General features: G+C 38.6%; 1 protein-coding gene across 5 annotated transcripts in view; it reads right to left on the minus strand.

The window, feature by feature from the left end:
* Positions 1 to 16,830, minus strand: part of IFT122 (intraflagellar transport 122) — a 32,489-nt gene that overhangs the window by 600 nt on the left and 15,059 nt on the right. For 4 of the 5 annotated variants that reach the window (XM_080605539.1, XM_080605540.1, XM_080605538.1 and 1 more), the window contains 12 exons: positions 14,837 to 14,998; positions 11,809 to 11,975; positions 10,761 to 10,932; positions 9,541 to 9,643; positions 7,843 to 7,983; positions 6,735 to 6,832; positions 5,747 to 5,847; positions 3,799 to 3,964; positions 2,696 to 2,807; positions 2,129 to 2,257; positions 1,208 to 1,287; positions 522 to 686 (listed from right to left, as the gene is read on the minus strand). In XM_080605539.1, the coding sequence (XP_080461665.1) occupies positions 522 to 686; positions 1,208 to 1,287; positions 2,129 to 2,257; positions 2,696 to 2,807; positions 3,799 to 3,964; positions 5,747 to 5,847; positions 6,735 to 6,832; positions 7,843 to 7,983; positions 9,541 to 9,643; positions 10,761 to 10,932; positions 11,809 to 11,975; positions 14,837 to 14,998 (1,596 nt within the window). The remainder of the gene's footprint in view (positions 1 to 521; positions 687 to 1,207; positions 1,288 to 2,128; positions 2,258 to 2,695; positions 2,808 to 3,798; positions 3,965 to 5,746; positions 5,848 to 6,734; positions 6,833 to 7,842; positions 7,984 to 9,540; positions 9,644 to 10,760; positions 10,933 to 11,808; positions 11,976 to 14,836; positions 14,999 to 16,830) is intronic. The other variant, XR_013955332.1, reaches the window with a different exon arrangement.

Consider the following 16,830-nt stretch of genomic DNA (forward strand, 5'->3'; position numbering starts at 1 on the left):
CATTTTGCAGATCACTGCCAGTGTAGCTGAAGATGCACAAACCAATGAATGACTGTTAGGAAGGATGAAAATTAGACTTTATGTAACCAAATGTGACTGAATTCCAGAATTTCAAAAAGCCATTCCTGAGAAGGGAAGAAGGAAAAGAGGGACTGAACCACAAGCTAACTTAGTTTACTGACTGATTTTCCCTGCTAGACCAGGCTGAATGTCAGAGAGGCAGACCAAAAAGGAATAAATACAAATCAGCATTTGTTGTTCAGTTGAGGTTTGCTCAACAGGTTCTGACTATTGCTGTCAGCGCAGCTTCTCAAAGTTTTCTTCCCAAACTCAGCTACCTCAAGGTTTTCAGAAGGCAGCTGTTCCTCTGTGCACCACATTGCTCATTTTTTCATTGCTTCTCTGTCTCTACACCATTCAGGAATTTACTGAATATATCTTAAAGTATGAAGTTATCAATGATTTGAATTGTTTCAGCTAATTTCTCAGTATTTTTTTAAACCTCTCTATGAAAACACTACCTGAAAACATGATGGACACATGGTAATGGAGGCATCTGGTAGCAGGGAACGGTAGTACTGCCATCGCAATGGCTTTGGCCAGCGTTTAATCAGAACGTCCCTCCGACTCAGCGACTGGAGAACAGCACGATTCACAATCACTGGAACAAATTCTGAGCCTCCTTGCTGCAGGTGAGCAGGTTTAGAAAAAAATTGTTACCAACTGCAAAGTCCTTTGAGGATTAATACGATCTTGTAAAATGCAAAGTACAATTCAGCAGGAAAAAATAATATACAACGAGCCTAATCCCACCGAACTCACTGTCAGTTTTATCAACATTTCCAGTGACAACAGCATCCAGCTATATCTCTATCTTCTTCTTAGTGAGTTTCTATTATAGATGTTAACACAACTCTTTGTAAATAATACCCATGCCCACAGGCACGTATTAAAACCTCACAGTAATGATTGTTTTATAGTAATACCCATAGAAGACAACCCCACTGCATGATGATAAAATCAAATTCCAGGAACATTTACTTTAAGATCTTTTTATATACCAGCTCCCTAATCTGTATCTCTCTTGTGATAGTCTACATAACACATTCACACTAGAAGAGCAGCATGAACTGTAAGTCAAGACTTTCTACTGATTTTTATTGGTAGCAAGAAAGAAGCTATGGGAAGACGCTGGTAAGGCTCTTACCTCAAAGCTCAGTTTTGCTGTAAAGGGATCATCATCTTCAATAACATCTGCATTGTCATCAAGCCTCAAACTCTGTGCATCTAAAGACGTTTCTTAAGGAAGAACCAGAGTTCTATAAAATTGGCTGTTCTCACTGTAGCTAGCACTCACAGAATAAATATAAAACCATTCTAGCAGGACTGGTATCCTTGTTGCTCCAGAGGGTTAAGGCATTCTCGGGCTGCTACAGTGCCTAGGTTATTATAGAAAGTACTAGAGAAGGGGTTACTCTGATTACAGTAACTAAGGAACTTTATAATTGCAGCAGCTGTAGACCAGCAAAACTGACTACAACCAAATATGACATCAGCTCTGCCTGATTTCTGGTCTGTCCGCATCTGACATTGCAAAAAGCAAGAGAAGCCAACTCTTTAAATTACATTTTAAGCAGTTTTATTCAGAGATTACGTTTTCTTATGCATTACTGTGCACCTAGTATTATATGGCCCCCACAGCAACTGGGAGCTCTGGGTGCCAAAACTTTACAAAAGAGATTCCAACAGGAATGAAAGTCCATGCTGGTTTCCCTTGCTTAAGAAGAAAGCAGCCTCTAAAGCAAGCCGTTGTTGGAAGTGAGTAACACGCTTCAGATTCTCCCCACTCTTTACTGAAAGCAGTTACAGCAGACTAGGTACAGCATGGCATTCCACTGTTAAAATGAAGTATTTCAGATAATTAGAAACAAGGTTTTGTGATGAAAAATCTTTATAAACGTAGTAGGTTTAATTAATATATCACTGCTTGTTATAATAACTTGAAAAGGAAACAACATAATCGTACTTGCATCAGTCATATGACAAAAAGATTAAACCTACAAAAAATCAAAATTGCTTATTTATTCCTAAGAAAGGGACTGCAAACAGTTTTTAATCAACAGGATACTGTCACTCATCATCTCTTGCCATTTATTCTCTCTCTTATTCAGTCTTGGAGCTTCAAGATCAATGAGAGCTACAGCTTCTTCATCTGTGATGCCATCTTCCAAATAGAACTCAACCAGATGCAGCACTTCTAAAGGGGTGTGAAAAACAAGGAGCATGACCTACAAGGTCTCAGAAAACGCCTTCTGGAAAATACTTTGCCCTTTAAGAAGTGAACAGCCTCTGGCTTCTCCCCACACGTTCTCATGAAGGAAAAAACAAAGCAAAACAAAAGCAACAAAACAAAAAAATGCCTCAACTTCTCAAAGGACGACATCTGTGTTCATTAAACACTTTATACACTCAGTGTTTCAGAATAAAGCAATGCTTTGCTGCTGGTGTCTCGCAGTGAAATCCAACTACGCCTGGGACAAGAAGCAGCCACTTAGTCAAATCTAACAACACTGAAAGGGAAGATTTGCTTGTCCAAGTAACATTGCAAAGGGAACAAACCAAGTACTAATATATTCTGTTCAGTTTAACATTTATCTACATGAAAAGTACAACAAAGTATGATATTCCAACGCACCATAGGAGGACGCGGAGAAGACGAAAGGTTGTCTGCAATTAATGCAGACATTCCCCAAGTTATTTAGCAAAGGGTTGTTGGTAGAGCACCTATAACACAAGGGTACAAGCTCCTGCAAAGACACATACAGAGCACAGTAATCATAAACAGGCCAGCATATCTGGTACACTTTGGTTTCAGTTAAACAGGGGTTCCTTAGGTTTACACCACTGATATTACATCAGCCCTAATCGGAAGAAATATTGCTGTGAAATCAGATCCTTAAACATCTGAAAACGCTTTTCTTTTTTAATAAAACAGCAAGTTTTCACATTAAAAAATTGCTGTCTTCACCATTGTAACAATAACATTTTCACCTTGCCTTTGCAGTAACAGAAGCAAAATTTTGTATCAAATACATAGTAATAAAAGAAGTCAAAGGGAAGTTTACTGAGATTTTTTTTTTTAACTGAGAATTTTTTTTCTCCGCAGGTTTGGTCAAATTCAAGTTTTCCAATTAATTCATTTCTCTTCTTTTCAAGAGCACAGTTATTTTAGGCAGTTCTTAAGACTGCGTTTCTATTATTTCAGGTAGCCAGGTGCTTGTTCAGTGCACAATACAATTTATTTTTAGTGAGTACTCCATGAGACGTGGCTTTATAGAGCACTGCAGAAATTCAGGCTTCAGTTAAAGAAGAAAAGGTGATAAAATAAGACTTAAGGAAGGAAGGTCATTCAAGGGATAGGGGGAGGAGGGAAGGAGTGCTAGGAGTTGGGACAAATCAAAGTGACCTCCAGCTGCAGAAAGTCATAAAGACCATGGTGTAATCGCATGTGGATCAGAGAGAAAAAGGCTTGAAGGAATTAATAGGCAGAGAAGAAGGTAGACACAAGACAGGAGAGAGAGGACAGAAGCTGCCTATCAAGAAAGAACTGATTTTAGTTTGTTCTCAGGAGCAAATGGAAGCCTGACCTGAAGAATAACAATAAAAGGACTGCTTCCAGTGGAAATATAATTATACCACAGACCTAGCAGAATGTATCTCAGACTTTTGTGGATAAGGCAACTCAGATTCTTGGATTAGGCTACTTATTAACGATTAAAAGGAAACAATACAACTTACTTCACTGTCATGAAATGGCTTGGATCGGATTGTCAGGCTGCCCAACTCAATTGATTTCTGGAACCTAGCTGGAATCTGCAGTCCCTGTAACTTGTCATAGGCATGACGAGCCAGTTTATATGCACCAAGAGCTTTACTCTGTTTTGCCAGGGCAAATAATGTATTACTATAATTAAATTAAGGAATAAAAATACATATGGCATTTAGGAAAAACTACAATGCTCTTTCCAGTCATAGAAACTGTGCAATGAGGCATATTCTACAACAGCAGTTCAAATAGGCCTTAACAAAATACATATACATATATATACATATAAACACATATACACATAACTATATACTTAACTCCATTTAAATAAACAAATGTGAAAGGACTATCAAAAGTGGCTGGGGGCAATTTTTAGTGAGGTAAGGAACTGACCCTCATCCTGGTTTTGGCTAAGATAGAGTTAATTTTCCTCCCAGTAGCTGGTAGGGTGCTGTGTTTGGGATTTAGCATGAGAATAATGTTGATATCACACTGGTGTTTTAATTGTTGCAGAGCAGTGCTTGCACTAAGCCAAGGACTTTTCAGCTTCTCGCTCTGTCCTGCCAGCGAGCAGGCTGGGGGTGCAGCAGGAGCTGGGAGGGGACAGACCCAGGACAGCTGACCCAAACTGGCCAAAAGGGTATTCCGTACCATATGGGGTCACGCTGAACAATTAATATGGGGGGGCTGGCTGGGGTGGGGGGGGGCGGCTGCTCGGGGATAGGTTGGGCATCGGTCAGCAGGTGGTGAGCAATTGCATTGTGCATCACTTGTTTGTACACATTAGTAGTAGTAGTACTGTTCTCATTATTATTATTTTCCTTTCTTTTCTGTCCTAATAAACTGTCTTTATCTCATCCCACAGGCGTTCATTTCTTTCTGACTCTCTCCCCCATCCCAGAGAGGGAGGGTGAGCGAACGGCTGTGAGGTGCGTGGCTGCCGGCCGGGTCAAACCACAACCGCCCTACATTAATACTGCTTTGGTTAAATTTTCTGACTCCATTTTGAAGTTAATTTTGCAGTGAATGGATTTTCCCATCCAAATTTTACATATATAGAGAGACAGATAGCTACGAACACCAGCAGTGCACTGCCACCTACTAAATGTACATGATCTGACTGGAAAGAACTCAGCGCATGCTGTGGCAGTGACCAAGGGGTGTCTCTCTCATTAGCATGTAACAATAACTGCTGTTTAGAAAGCTACCAGTCATAATGGGCACAAGGAATGTTATGGAAGACTTTTTGAAAGATTATACGTCTGTAAGTGAGGAAGTTACTAAAAGGAAAGCAAATATCCCATCCAGAGCCAGAATGGAAGCAAAACCAAGAATATCACGCTGTCCCTAAGGCAACTGCTGACCCTTTTTGTTATTTTTTTTACAGACAGGTGCATTTCTACAGTGTTCACACAGGCCTTTTATGAAGTATTTCCAAAAGATGCAATATGCACTAACAAAGCTGTGCAAATGTTAGCTTGATAGACACTACACAGCTATAACAGCCTCATACGAAGCAAAAGCGCCTGTTTCTCCCCTCCCTCCACCACCTCCTGTCTCAGTTCAGTCTCCTTGCAGCAACACTGTCAAGATTCAGAGCCAACATCCTGTTTCGATGACTAGTATCCTAGAACTTGCTTCCCTGACAAAGGCGATGCATCAGACTGGGTGGGTGGCTGAGAATTACATGTTGGTTGATTTTTACAGCTCCCAAAGACTGGGGGGGGAAAGTAGTGCAGTTAAACACAACGGTTTGAAGGTGCTGATTATTTCCTTAGGGACACAAGTCAATTTCCATTAACTGTAACCAACAGCTGAAACTGAACATACCCTAAAGTAGATCTCTGCATTGTGGATCAACTTCAATTATTCTTTTCATGCATTTCAGCTTCTAGATTCTGTGCTGTATTGGAAGGATACACTTTTGAGATCCCCAAAGGAGTCTCCTTTGTTAAGCTGTGAAGCAGAAACCTGGAAATATTGAAGAGTGTTTCGGGCAAGTGGAAACTGAAAGGCTCCTCCTGCAGTATTAAAAATAAACAGACATTTCTAAGCTGGCAAACCAACAATTTCTATCACTAAGCATCACAACACTAGGCATCTCAAGTACTGTCTCTCTTGCATACAGCTGCAAAAAGAAGAGGTGCTGACAGAATATACCAAGTAGGTTTTACATGCCTAACACCAATGCTCATGCCTGCTACACACAGAAAGACAAAAAGAGATCCACGTAGTTAAAACAATCTTTAACAGGCTATTTAAAAACAGGACATACCAGCCACAAATGGTGTAGAGTCTCCACCACTTAAGGTCTGAAGTAGTCTGACCAGCACAGACCTCAGCTGCAGAGAGTCTTCTTTTGCGTAAGGGTATGGATCAAGGGTTCTCAAATGTTTTACAGAAGATATTTTCACCAACATGGTGGTAACATTACTGTAACTGCTGGAAGCAGCGGGAGATCCCCCCTCAAGACTGTATATCATTCTGGAGTAATTTATAAATATCGTTACTGATACAAGTACCACACTGTGGGAATCTCTAAGCTAGGGTGCCTTCTGTTCAAAACTGTTTTCCATGATTAAAGGAAGAGCCTACCATAGCCAGCGTAGGACTAGAGACCCAGTCACTGGAACCAAGTCAATACAGCTAGCAAAAAAAGGACTGGGGGTGGAAAGTCAACCGTTGTCATATCCTCTGCCCACATTGAGACAAACACAGATCTGCTAAAATTGCACTGCAGTTTTTAGGAACTAAGACAACAGAAGTTCTTGTGCAGTACAACAGAAGGCAAAGAAGTTACTATACAGTATCGTTGATAAATCATTAAATACCTCTAGTTATTTCTGGACTCCTAAAAGAAAAATGCTCATAAAGCATAAATACACAACTTCTAAGGTAAATATCTTACCGTATATCTTTGAATATAGTGGTAGACATGGTAAACTTCTGCCAAATGCTGGAAGTGATGAAACTTCTGTAACATTTCAGTCTTCTGTTGTTCATTCTCTGTGGGATGTAAAGGCATTAGTATATGTCTCCAAGATGAGTCTTCGAGACTCAGTGGGAAGAAAACGATGTATTACGATACCAGTGCCAGCATTTCCAAAAGAAGTGCATACCAGTCCAGGTGTGTCCCATCTACTTGTGCAAAACACAGGTTAAACAGACTTGCTGTTTTTGTGAGCAAGTTTCTGCTTTAAAAAAGCATGGTAAAACACAACAGTTAAAGCAATAGTTTTAACATAGCTAGAGGCTAGGGCAGAGTTAAAGGCAGAAAATAGTAGCTGTGCATCACTGGGAACTTCATTCATGACTTCAGAGTTTACAAATAAAATGAGTTCTGAAACATTTGTTTCATAGATATTAAATACACTACTAAAAATTTGGAACAATTTGCATTTCCATACAATACCTCAGGGGTAATATGTCAGCACTATCATGCAACAGCTGAACTAAAAAATGTACTTACAGCACCAAGCATAAGACAGTATTATCAATCTTTGTATTCGTTACCAAGCTACATCTCTTAACTACTGGCTCCACTCCTCTCCCACTGAAGAAGAAGAGATGACAGCTAATAATCAGGTTTTTATTTGTTGTCAAAAATAGTTTGTAAAGTATCTCCCCCACCTGCATTCAAGTACTGGGCAGATCTTATGCTCCAAGGCCACCGTTTAGTTACTAGTATTTTAACCTGCCAATCAGTTCTCTAGCTGAAGTGTGTTGAGGGAAGGTACGTGAGGATACAGGATCCCAGGAGACACTATTTTGATTCTAGCCAGATTTCAGAACGAGGCCTACACATGCCGATGTTGTTGTTTTGCTCATCTGTTTTAAATAAGCACATGGGAAAAACAGGGGACTACAAAAATAGCACAAGCCAGAGCTACATACAGCACAAAAGAAGAAAAAAACAACAGTGAAGTAGTTGCAGCAACGCTATCACAATTCACTAGTTGTTTACATGCACAAGAAAGTAACAAATACGAACTTCCTTTCAGTTTTCAGTTACTTACCTTGGGCTATATCTAAACACTGCATGGAAAGCATCCAGTAATAATAGGCTGCATCATTAAATCGGCTTTCAACCACAGCATTGTGTGTTAGCTGCTCCAGCACTCTTACAGCTTCACTCTGCCTGCCAGCCTTGTGGAATGCTATGCAGAAGGCCAAAACAAAGAGGATTTTACAGTGTGATTATATCAATTAACTGAAATTAATGTTTTTAAATTAAGAGCAGCCTATTCAGCCAATATCAAATCATCTACTCAGAGAGGATGAAAAGGATTATACACTCATATTTTTCTCCTTGAAAGCAGCAACACTAATGGAACATGAGATGGATCTGTAGGTATTTCATGGCTTTTGCACTGTCTCAGGGGCTCTTGAGCTGACAGACATTGTACAGTGCAGGGCGTTCTGGTTTTTTCTTTAAATATAGAAAAGAGTAAAACCACAATGATCTTTAGATTTGTATACAAGCAATCTCTAAACACCACAAATCACACCTGCATTCAAAACTACAATAAACTGAAGTTAGAGCTCTAGTTTCTAATGCTGAATATTAAAAAAATAAATAAAAAATATACCATTTACTATATCATTCTAGCATTTATTAAAAGCATTTCTTTAACTGACCCTCAGAAGCCAGTATAAAGTTAGATCCTGAATTCTCACTTGATAAAAATTTATTTGGCAAACACTGTCTTCATATAGGGTAATAAAGGAAAAAAATACGTAAAGATAGCACAATTGCCTCCTGACTTTAGCTAGCTCCGATATAACCCAATTCTCATATATACCTACACAATGATCTCTAGCTCACCCAGTTTAGGGGAGTTTATATCAGCCAAGAAACTTCAGCATAGTCCTCTGTGGAACTAATTGGGAACTATATATCTGTATGTGCAGAGCTCTATGTGCAAACTACTAAGCTGCCCTAAAAGCAGATGCTCAAAGGTTTAGTGCTGAGACATATAAACTAGTTTTGTACAGACAGCTCACGTCTGGCATGTTCACTAGCTTGGCCCTTATATGCAAATGCAGTTATACTCTTAGATCCGAGCTGGCTCTGGAAATAGCAGATGCAACAGTCACATGGAGCTGCACCTGAGAAAAGGAAGTATACTAAAAACATGCTGGCTCCACATGGAGCTTGCTTCAAATCTCTTCTTATCCCTGGAACAATTTACGAATAAAATTTTGAAGCCTGTCCACATGATGGAAGGTTGACAGTTCTCTTTAAAGGTAATTTTATAAGCCTAACAAAAATCTATGAAAATTCTTAAAGAAACATGAAGATTTTACTTGTACAAACCCAACATTATCTAAACATAAGGAAAAACAGGTCTTTTCACTCTGGTCTGCAACATACTTGCTTGCTACACTTTGAATCTTATTGTGATGAAAATATCAATAAGAACAGTTCAGATTATATGCCAAATACCTGTTGCCACGTGTCAATCTCAGCTATGCAATGAGGTGGAAAAATCTGGAACTATATTTGGATGCCATCACTTCTGATAGATCCATCACATTTTCTAATTAAATAGAGACCCCGAGCTACTTTTCTTTAAGACTGGTCTGAAAACATGGTTTCTATTTGTTTTTGAATCTCACTGATAAGAAACCCTCGAGGGCAAAGACTGCATATTCTGTGCTGGAAAAGTACAGAGGACGTTTTGAGTGTCCAGTGGTCTGTCAGCAAGTCTTACCTTTTTGGGCTTCTTCAAATCTATCGTTCTCTGCTAGCCACTGAGCATAAGGGACATAGACATCATCTTTGAATTCAGGATGCTTTTCACTCAAAGCAAATGCCTGAGGTACATAATAAATTCATTTTTTAGCGTACTGCATGGTTTAAACAGTTAAAGGGTTTGGCATACTCCATGGGATCAATCTTTTATTTCCAAGTAAATTCACAATGAAAATACATACACATAATAAAGATTATATCCATCTTTTCTCCAGTATGAAACTAAAGTATTTTAAAATAAAAAGCAATCACCAACAAAAGAAAAGCTAAGCATAGCAGCAGTCTGGATTATGAATTAGGGAAACTTGAAAGTGTATCTAGGAAATTTAGTAAATTTCACAGCAGGAAACATGAAATGTTTTTATTTTTTTTACTGAATGTGTCTTCTAAAGAGACTGAAGGAACACTATAAACACGGTTTGTTTCCTAAACTAACTGGTCAATAGAAGATTAAGCCAACAATTTTCAAAAGCACCTATATAATTTACAGGGGAGGTGAAGTGTCAGTTCTAGTGGCACTTTGAAAACCCTTCCTTAAGTTACACCTATCAAAATCTTAATTTGAAGAAATATGAACAGAACTAAGGTAACCCCAACTTTGAAGTATGCGATACTCGCAGACTCATGCTTCCATGGACAAACCCACGGAAGCCAGCAAAACTTTACCTAATCATAAGCATAAATCTAGTTTATAAAGTGGGGTTCACACAGCATACATTCATCAGATCTACATCATACATACCTCACTCATACATGTCCAAGTTATAAAAATAATGCATCTCAGAACAGAATTTCCCTGATATTTCCCCTGATATAATTTATATTTATTCTAATGAACTAGAAGCATCTTACGGATTTGCATAGGAAATGGGCAACTATACCCCCAACAGGCAAAAAAGGTGTTCAGAAATGAAACCAAGAAACGTTCAGCCAGGACACTTAAGAAAAAAAAGCACACCAAACAAAAAACACCAAAACCACCCATAAACAAAATCAAAGAAAGAGCAATGAGCATACAAAATTAACCTGAGTACTTGGAATCACATTCTATGGAAGCCTTCACCCTCCTTGCTTCCCCCTTCACTACAGTGGTGGAGGAACCAGACATTTGTTTCGCTCTTTCAACCAGAAATAATAAGGAGTAGCAATTTTAAACACAGGAACCAAAGGCATGCTTACTTCTTCCCAGCGAAGAGTCTCCACATAGAGATGGACCAATGCTTTCAGGTCACCAACCTTCATGTATGTTTCTGCTGCATAGCCAGGGTTATCAAGTTTCTTAAAATAGAAGGCACATTTTAACAAAGGCTCACGCTCAGCTTTATCCAGTTTCCGAGCAACTTCTATTAACCTAGACACAATAAAAAGACGACAAATGTTTTGGGTTCAGCTGCCGTTTAACTATTGTAATAACTTCACTTTTAATCAGTTATTATTTAATATTGTAATAGGAGTATCACGTGACATGCTGTTTGAATGCTTACTGAAAGGTGTTTAAAATCCTTTTTATCTTTTACAAGCTCAAAACCTGTTCCTACAATCCTTACTAATGCACGCAATTCCGTATCACAACAACCTGTCCGTGGGTTTGCTCAGTCATGAAGACAGAGGGAAGCAGTAGATCCTACATGACTAAGTCACATGGGACATGATTCCTTAACTTTGACCTAAAAAAAAAAAAGCTCATGAATAAACATTACTCCATTTGCCACACGGGAAACTGAGTCAAGGGAAGGCTGAGTCACCTGTCCAAGTTTTTATGTCAACTCAGCAGAAGACCCAAAGCATGAACTATTGCAAATCAAGAAGTATTTGATCAGGACAAGAGTTGCCCAAGAATTTATGTCTAGCAATTCCGTGCTCCAATTCTCAGTTGCAACAGTTTAAAACATAAATAGGCTACCAAATACAATCACTGCTGTGATGATTACTCTGCAACGCTTAAAGCATGCATATTTTAGAAGACAGTCTCATAATCCAGATGAACCCATTCACATTCTGTATTATTGTAACGCAGTTATTTTCATAGCATAATGCCCCTATGCTCTAAACATTTAATGCAACTTTTGAAACATATTAAATTGTAGATGTGCTTCAAATACAGCTTATGCACCTTTGTTTATAATCAAACTGAGTGTATCAAACAGGTTTTGTCTTATTTTAAAGTTATGCAGAATTCACTCAAGTTTCTGTTATATAGTAACTCTGAGATGGAATTAAAACCTACGTATCAACCCAGCCATGGTCCCCGCTGATTTCTATGGCTTTCATGTGCTCGCCTGCAGAAAGGTACATCTCCACTGCTGCTTTGGGCTCATTGATATTCTTGGCCCAATCTGCTTGCTTTTTTATTAGCATCTTTGTGTCTTTGGGATCTCCAGACCTGAGAAAATCCTGAAATAGCACAATACAAAAAAGTTGGCATTACTTTCTGGTCACAAACACTGTTACATTCCAAATTCTAAAATACATAAGGGCTTTTTTGATGAATATTGTTATGCCTCCTGAGAAAAGAGCAACAGAAATTGATCCAGCTTTCAGCAACTAATCCAAAACCAATGTTCAGTAGGAAACAATGGCAAGTCTCCCCTTTACATAGGTAAATTAAAAAACAGATAAATAAAAGTGAGAGATTCTCTGAGGGCTAGGAGAAGAATGACACAGATGCCTCAGAGGTAATCAGTAGCTTTCCAAGATATCAAGCTGGGAGGTTTCTCCCTGTTGATCCCGCTTAAGTAGATATAAACTACTTTTGTAGTTTTGTGTTTTGTTTTTTTTTTGTAGATTTCTGCATGCCATCCAGGAGCACACCTTTCTGAAACAAAATGGTACTAATCTTAAAGAAAAAAAAAAAAGAGAGAGAGAGAGAGAGAAATACCAATTTTAAGTTTCTTTTAAGAAGGTGCTTTTTCATTCTCAAAGATGACTCAACCCTGTGCTTAGGTAACAACAGTACGTCCACTTAAATCACGTGTAAGCATCAGGATCCCCCACAAATCAATTAAAGACTGAAATCTCATTTTCCGCAAATACCCTTGATAATTATACTACCATATATCAAAGAAGTTCTTTTATAAGAATGGAATGACAGCTGCTCAAGAGAGCAACTCTGAACTACTGGCTGGACTTCTGCACAGTAAGGCAAACTGCAAGTCTGGATGCTGCAATGATGACCGTTTTGAAAGTATTTTTAATAGTTTGTTCAGCTTCTGCCAATACCAAAGCCCTGGCACCATGTGGTTCACATCTGTTGATATCATGCAGCAGGAAAAAAATTGTACTTCAAAACTGGAAGATCAATTAAAGGCAATTTTGGCTGTTAAGAGAACAGACTACTGTTCTTTAAAACAGCTTTTACCAAATGAAAAATTAGAATAGAGGAGGAATGGAAAACTAAGTAGATAGGAAAGATACCTTATCCTCAATGTTTCTATGAAATTCTGTTTCAGATTAAAAAACAAACAAGACCCACAACACAAAAAACACACGTAACAGAACTGTTCCAGTATCACAACTCACTGCTTTCCCTGATGCAGATAGTCAGCAGGTACAGAACTACAACCAGATGTCAGCTCTTAACACTAGAACAAAATCCTATGTCCTACTGCAACATAGCCCTGATTCAGGAGATTAACCATACAGATGTTGTGATAATCTTCAAATATGAAAAACTGAAGACAAAGAATTAAGCTGAACAATCTTTGATACAACTTCTGTTTGCCAGCATAGGTCATCAGAGTTAAGTCCAAAATCAAAAGCTCAGCTTCTTCGAGTATAAAGAGGGTTTTATTTTGTGAGTTCTCAGTAATCTGTGATCTGGTACTGTGATAATGAGCCTATGACCACATATCAAAGGATTTCCTGACCTCTGCCTTTAGTCTGGACTCTCTAGCTGGAACTAATCAAAGTTAACCTCAAACACAAGAAATCAGACTCTGAAAGGGTCCCTTTGCTTAATTCTGGCAACATTAACCCCCTCCTCCCCCATCCCCCATACATCTATCTTTCCTTAGAAAAAATACCTGGCAAGCAAGGGCGTTTCCCATGTTCTTCCGTGCATCATGCACTCCCTGCACAAAAGGCTTCCTTCAAATGCTAATAAGTACCTTTAGTTTCTTCTGCATGGAATTACTCTCAAGGATAGGAGGCACAAGACCTTTTGCTCTCCACTAAATATAAATGTGACTAGTGCCAAGAATTAAAAGATTCTTACGAAGGCTTATGGGAAAATTTTCATCCATGAATTACTTTATGTTCAAGAAGAGCCAAAACACTGAAGCTAACGAAGACTCACCAGCCAAAAATAGCAGCAGTCCAACTTACATCAGCCAAACCCCGAAGTATTTATATATTAAGCTCTTGGAAGAAGAAGCTCTCTGTAGCATAATTCATGGAATCTATGCTAAAACAGTTTGTATGCATGTCATGGTAAAGTCTTTGTCCAGTACTGGACAGAATACGGCTCTGACAAGTGATGAACAACACTAAACACTGCATGCTTTCTCAGTGATCTTCACATGAAAACACCGTAGAAGACAAAAGGTAAATGATGCTTTCTTATCACCGTATAAAAACATCACTTGTTAAAACGGTTCAATTTATTTCTACATGGGGACAGAGTTAAGAAAAAATGCCAAGACAGATTGATTCTTGGGAAGCAAATTCTCTAGGGAACAAAAATATATTAGTTTAGTATATTACAAAGTTCATAAAATATATTAATACAGACTTAAATGCTTAAGTTCAAACTATGAAAGAAAAATATTTTTGTTATAACAGGGAAGTGAATTAAACACATGGTGCACATACCTCACGCCTCCACTTCAGAAGACAATAAATAAATAAAAGGGATTCTTGAGCTACCAGTGGGAAAGAAATCACTATGAAAACTAGATTTTTAGTTTTTGAAAAAGGAAAATGACTATGGATGACACCCTATAACCAAAATCCCGAAGTCACCCTTGGTAGTGCCTATTAAAAAATTCACTGAAAAGCCATGAGCGACATGGATACACTTGAGACTACACAATGCACAATCTGCTACCTCAGTTATAGACTCTGAAGAAAAATGCCACCATTGCTTATAGACACAGAAGACAGACGTTTTCCCCACCTGTAAGCCTAAATGGACTTCAGCCAACTAAAAGAGAAAGTTGGAACGCAAAACCTGCTTTTCATCCTGGCCTTTTATAGGATCATAGTTTGAAAACATTTACAGGTATGTTAGTATTTCTGCATCAGTTGTGAACTACTACCTTTGCATAGTCAAACATGCGTAAATCAGAGTACATGTCCAGAGCTAGGTTCTCATGCCCACTCTTTTTGTACAGCTTTGCTGCCTCGTGGAATTTTCCCTGGTAGGCATAAACATCTGCTAGGAACAGTTCATTGACATTTTCTCCATGCTTCTTCCGCTCCTGGAAAAAAGAAACAACAAGATGTAGAACATTCTAGATGATCAGGACCCAGGTGAGAAACAGGCATTGAAGGAGCTGGATTTTCAAGCTCAGATTTTAGCTGTTAATAAAATCCCGTAACACAATACGATGATTATGCTTCTCCTACATTTTGGGTGAATTTATAATTAAAAGATTCAATCTCTTAATTAAAATTAGGAAAAGCAAAATTAAATGTCACTATACAAACCAAACTGTTGAAAACAATCACTTCTCTTAATTTCCTATATGAAAACGAACAGACACTATCGTTATGCTATTAAAAAAAAAAAAAGTATCTGATGGGTTCCTTATTTTCTCCCATAGAAACTCAGTAGCATATAATTTGGCTAAATTAACAATATGTGAGGGCGGGGAGAACAACAAACATGAAAATAACTTAGCAATAAGCAGAGTCGCAAAGCATGTTAACCTGCCTCTGAATCAAGTATAGCGCCACTAACTCTGTCACCTCAGAGCGCCTGCACATATTCTCCTGCAAACTGGAAGTGCTCGTTCTGTGCAGCAAGCTACCACACATGCCAAGCATATGCAGTGCCACGGCAGCCTTTACGCAGATCAGACATGGAGCAATGCCGTACATACTGCACGCGTACAGGCGTTTGTTTTACCCTGCATCTCAGAAATGCATCATTGCCCGGCTTCGGATAGAATTGTTACGATTAGTCTATCCCATACGAAAATACATAGCTATGAACTAAATTCAACGAAAACTGCACTAAAGAGGCAAAAGCATTCCACATGCATACACATTTGAATCTCTGCTGCCAAAGGAGACCCTCACCACCACTGTTTCCAGTCACATTTATTGATTAAGCTGCTGTTGAAAGTTCCCTTTTAGAATTTCATTAAAATAATAATCAGAGGAATTGTTACACCATTTTTGAAAGATTTCACATAATCTTGCCAGAGAAAAAGATCTGGCAGTTATGTTTCCTACTGTCATCAATTAGAAAAAAGTGTCATTACCAAGAGAAAACAGTCCTATTAATGAAATGTGTGCTTAATTACACCCTTACAAGCCTGAAGAGGAATCCAATATACCACAAGAAACAGTAAGCAACGATGCAGAACTCTCACTTCAGAAGAAGCATCTCCAAGAAGTCTGAAAGTAAGTTTATGCCGATTTACAAGGGGAATCTTAATAATTAAACAGACTACAACATGACAGTACCAGAATATTCTCAGCAGATGCAGATCTGGAGAAGCATGGGTAAAAAAGAAAGGTCATTATTGGTGAGAGAATGCTCTCATCTACTTATTTACCCTGTAAGAAAAAAAAAAAGGGGGGGGGGGTGCTCCTAGCACAGAACTTGTCCCATGTTAGACACCAAGAAAAAAGTTAACTGCAACCAACAAATGGCTGACATTTTGACAGAACCAGGACAGCTTTGCAAGGAATGGAAGGCAAGGAATGTGTTCTTTCAGAGAAGGTGTAAATCTAATTAGCATGAGATAGAGGAATCCCCTTTACGCCATCTCAAGACAGATCTTCAAACCAAGCATTATCATCAAGTGGTCTTTGTAAAAGGACAAGAGAGCATGTCTTTTAATGTGCTCGTGACAGACAGTTATTGTCAAGTGAAATTCTATCAAGAAGTGTGAAAAGAATGAGAAGTAGTGATTAGAACACAGCATGGAAGTAAGGAATCCTAAATTCTATTTCCAGTTGTCACAGACTTGTCATAAGACCTTGAGTTTGTCATTTTATTTCTCTGGGCCTGTTTCAGGTTCTGCAGAGAAGAGATAATAGTAATTACCTACCTCCAGGGGGTAAGGAAAGGCTTAATTAA

This window comes from Anser brachyrhynchus (assembly GCF_964034855.1).
Source record: "Anser brachyrhynchus genome assembly, chromosome: 10".
Lineage (NCBI taxonomy): Eukaryota > Metazoa > Chordata > Aves > Anseriformes > Anatidae > Anser > Anser brachyrhynchus.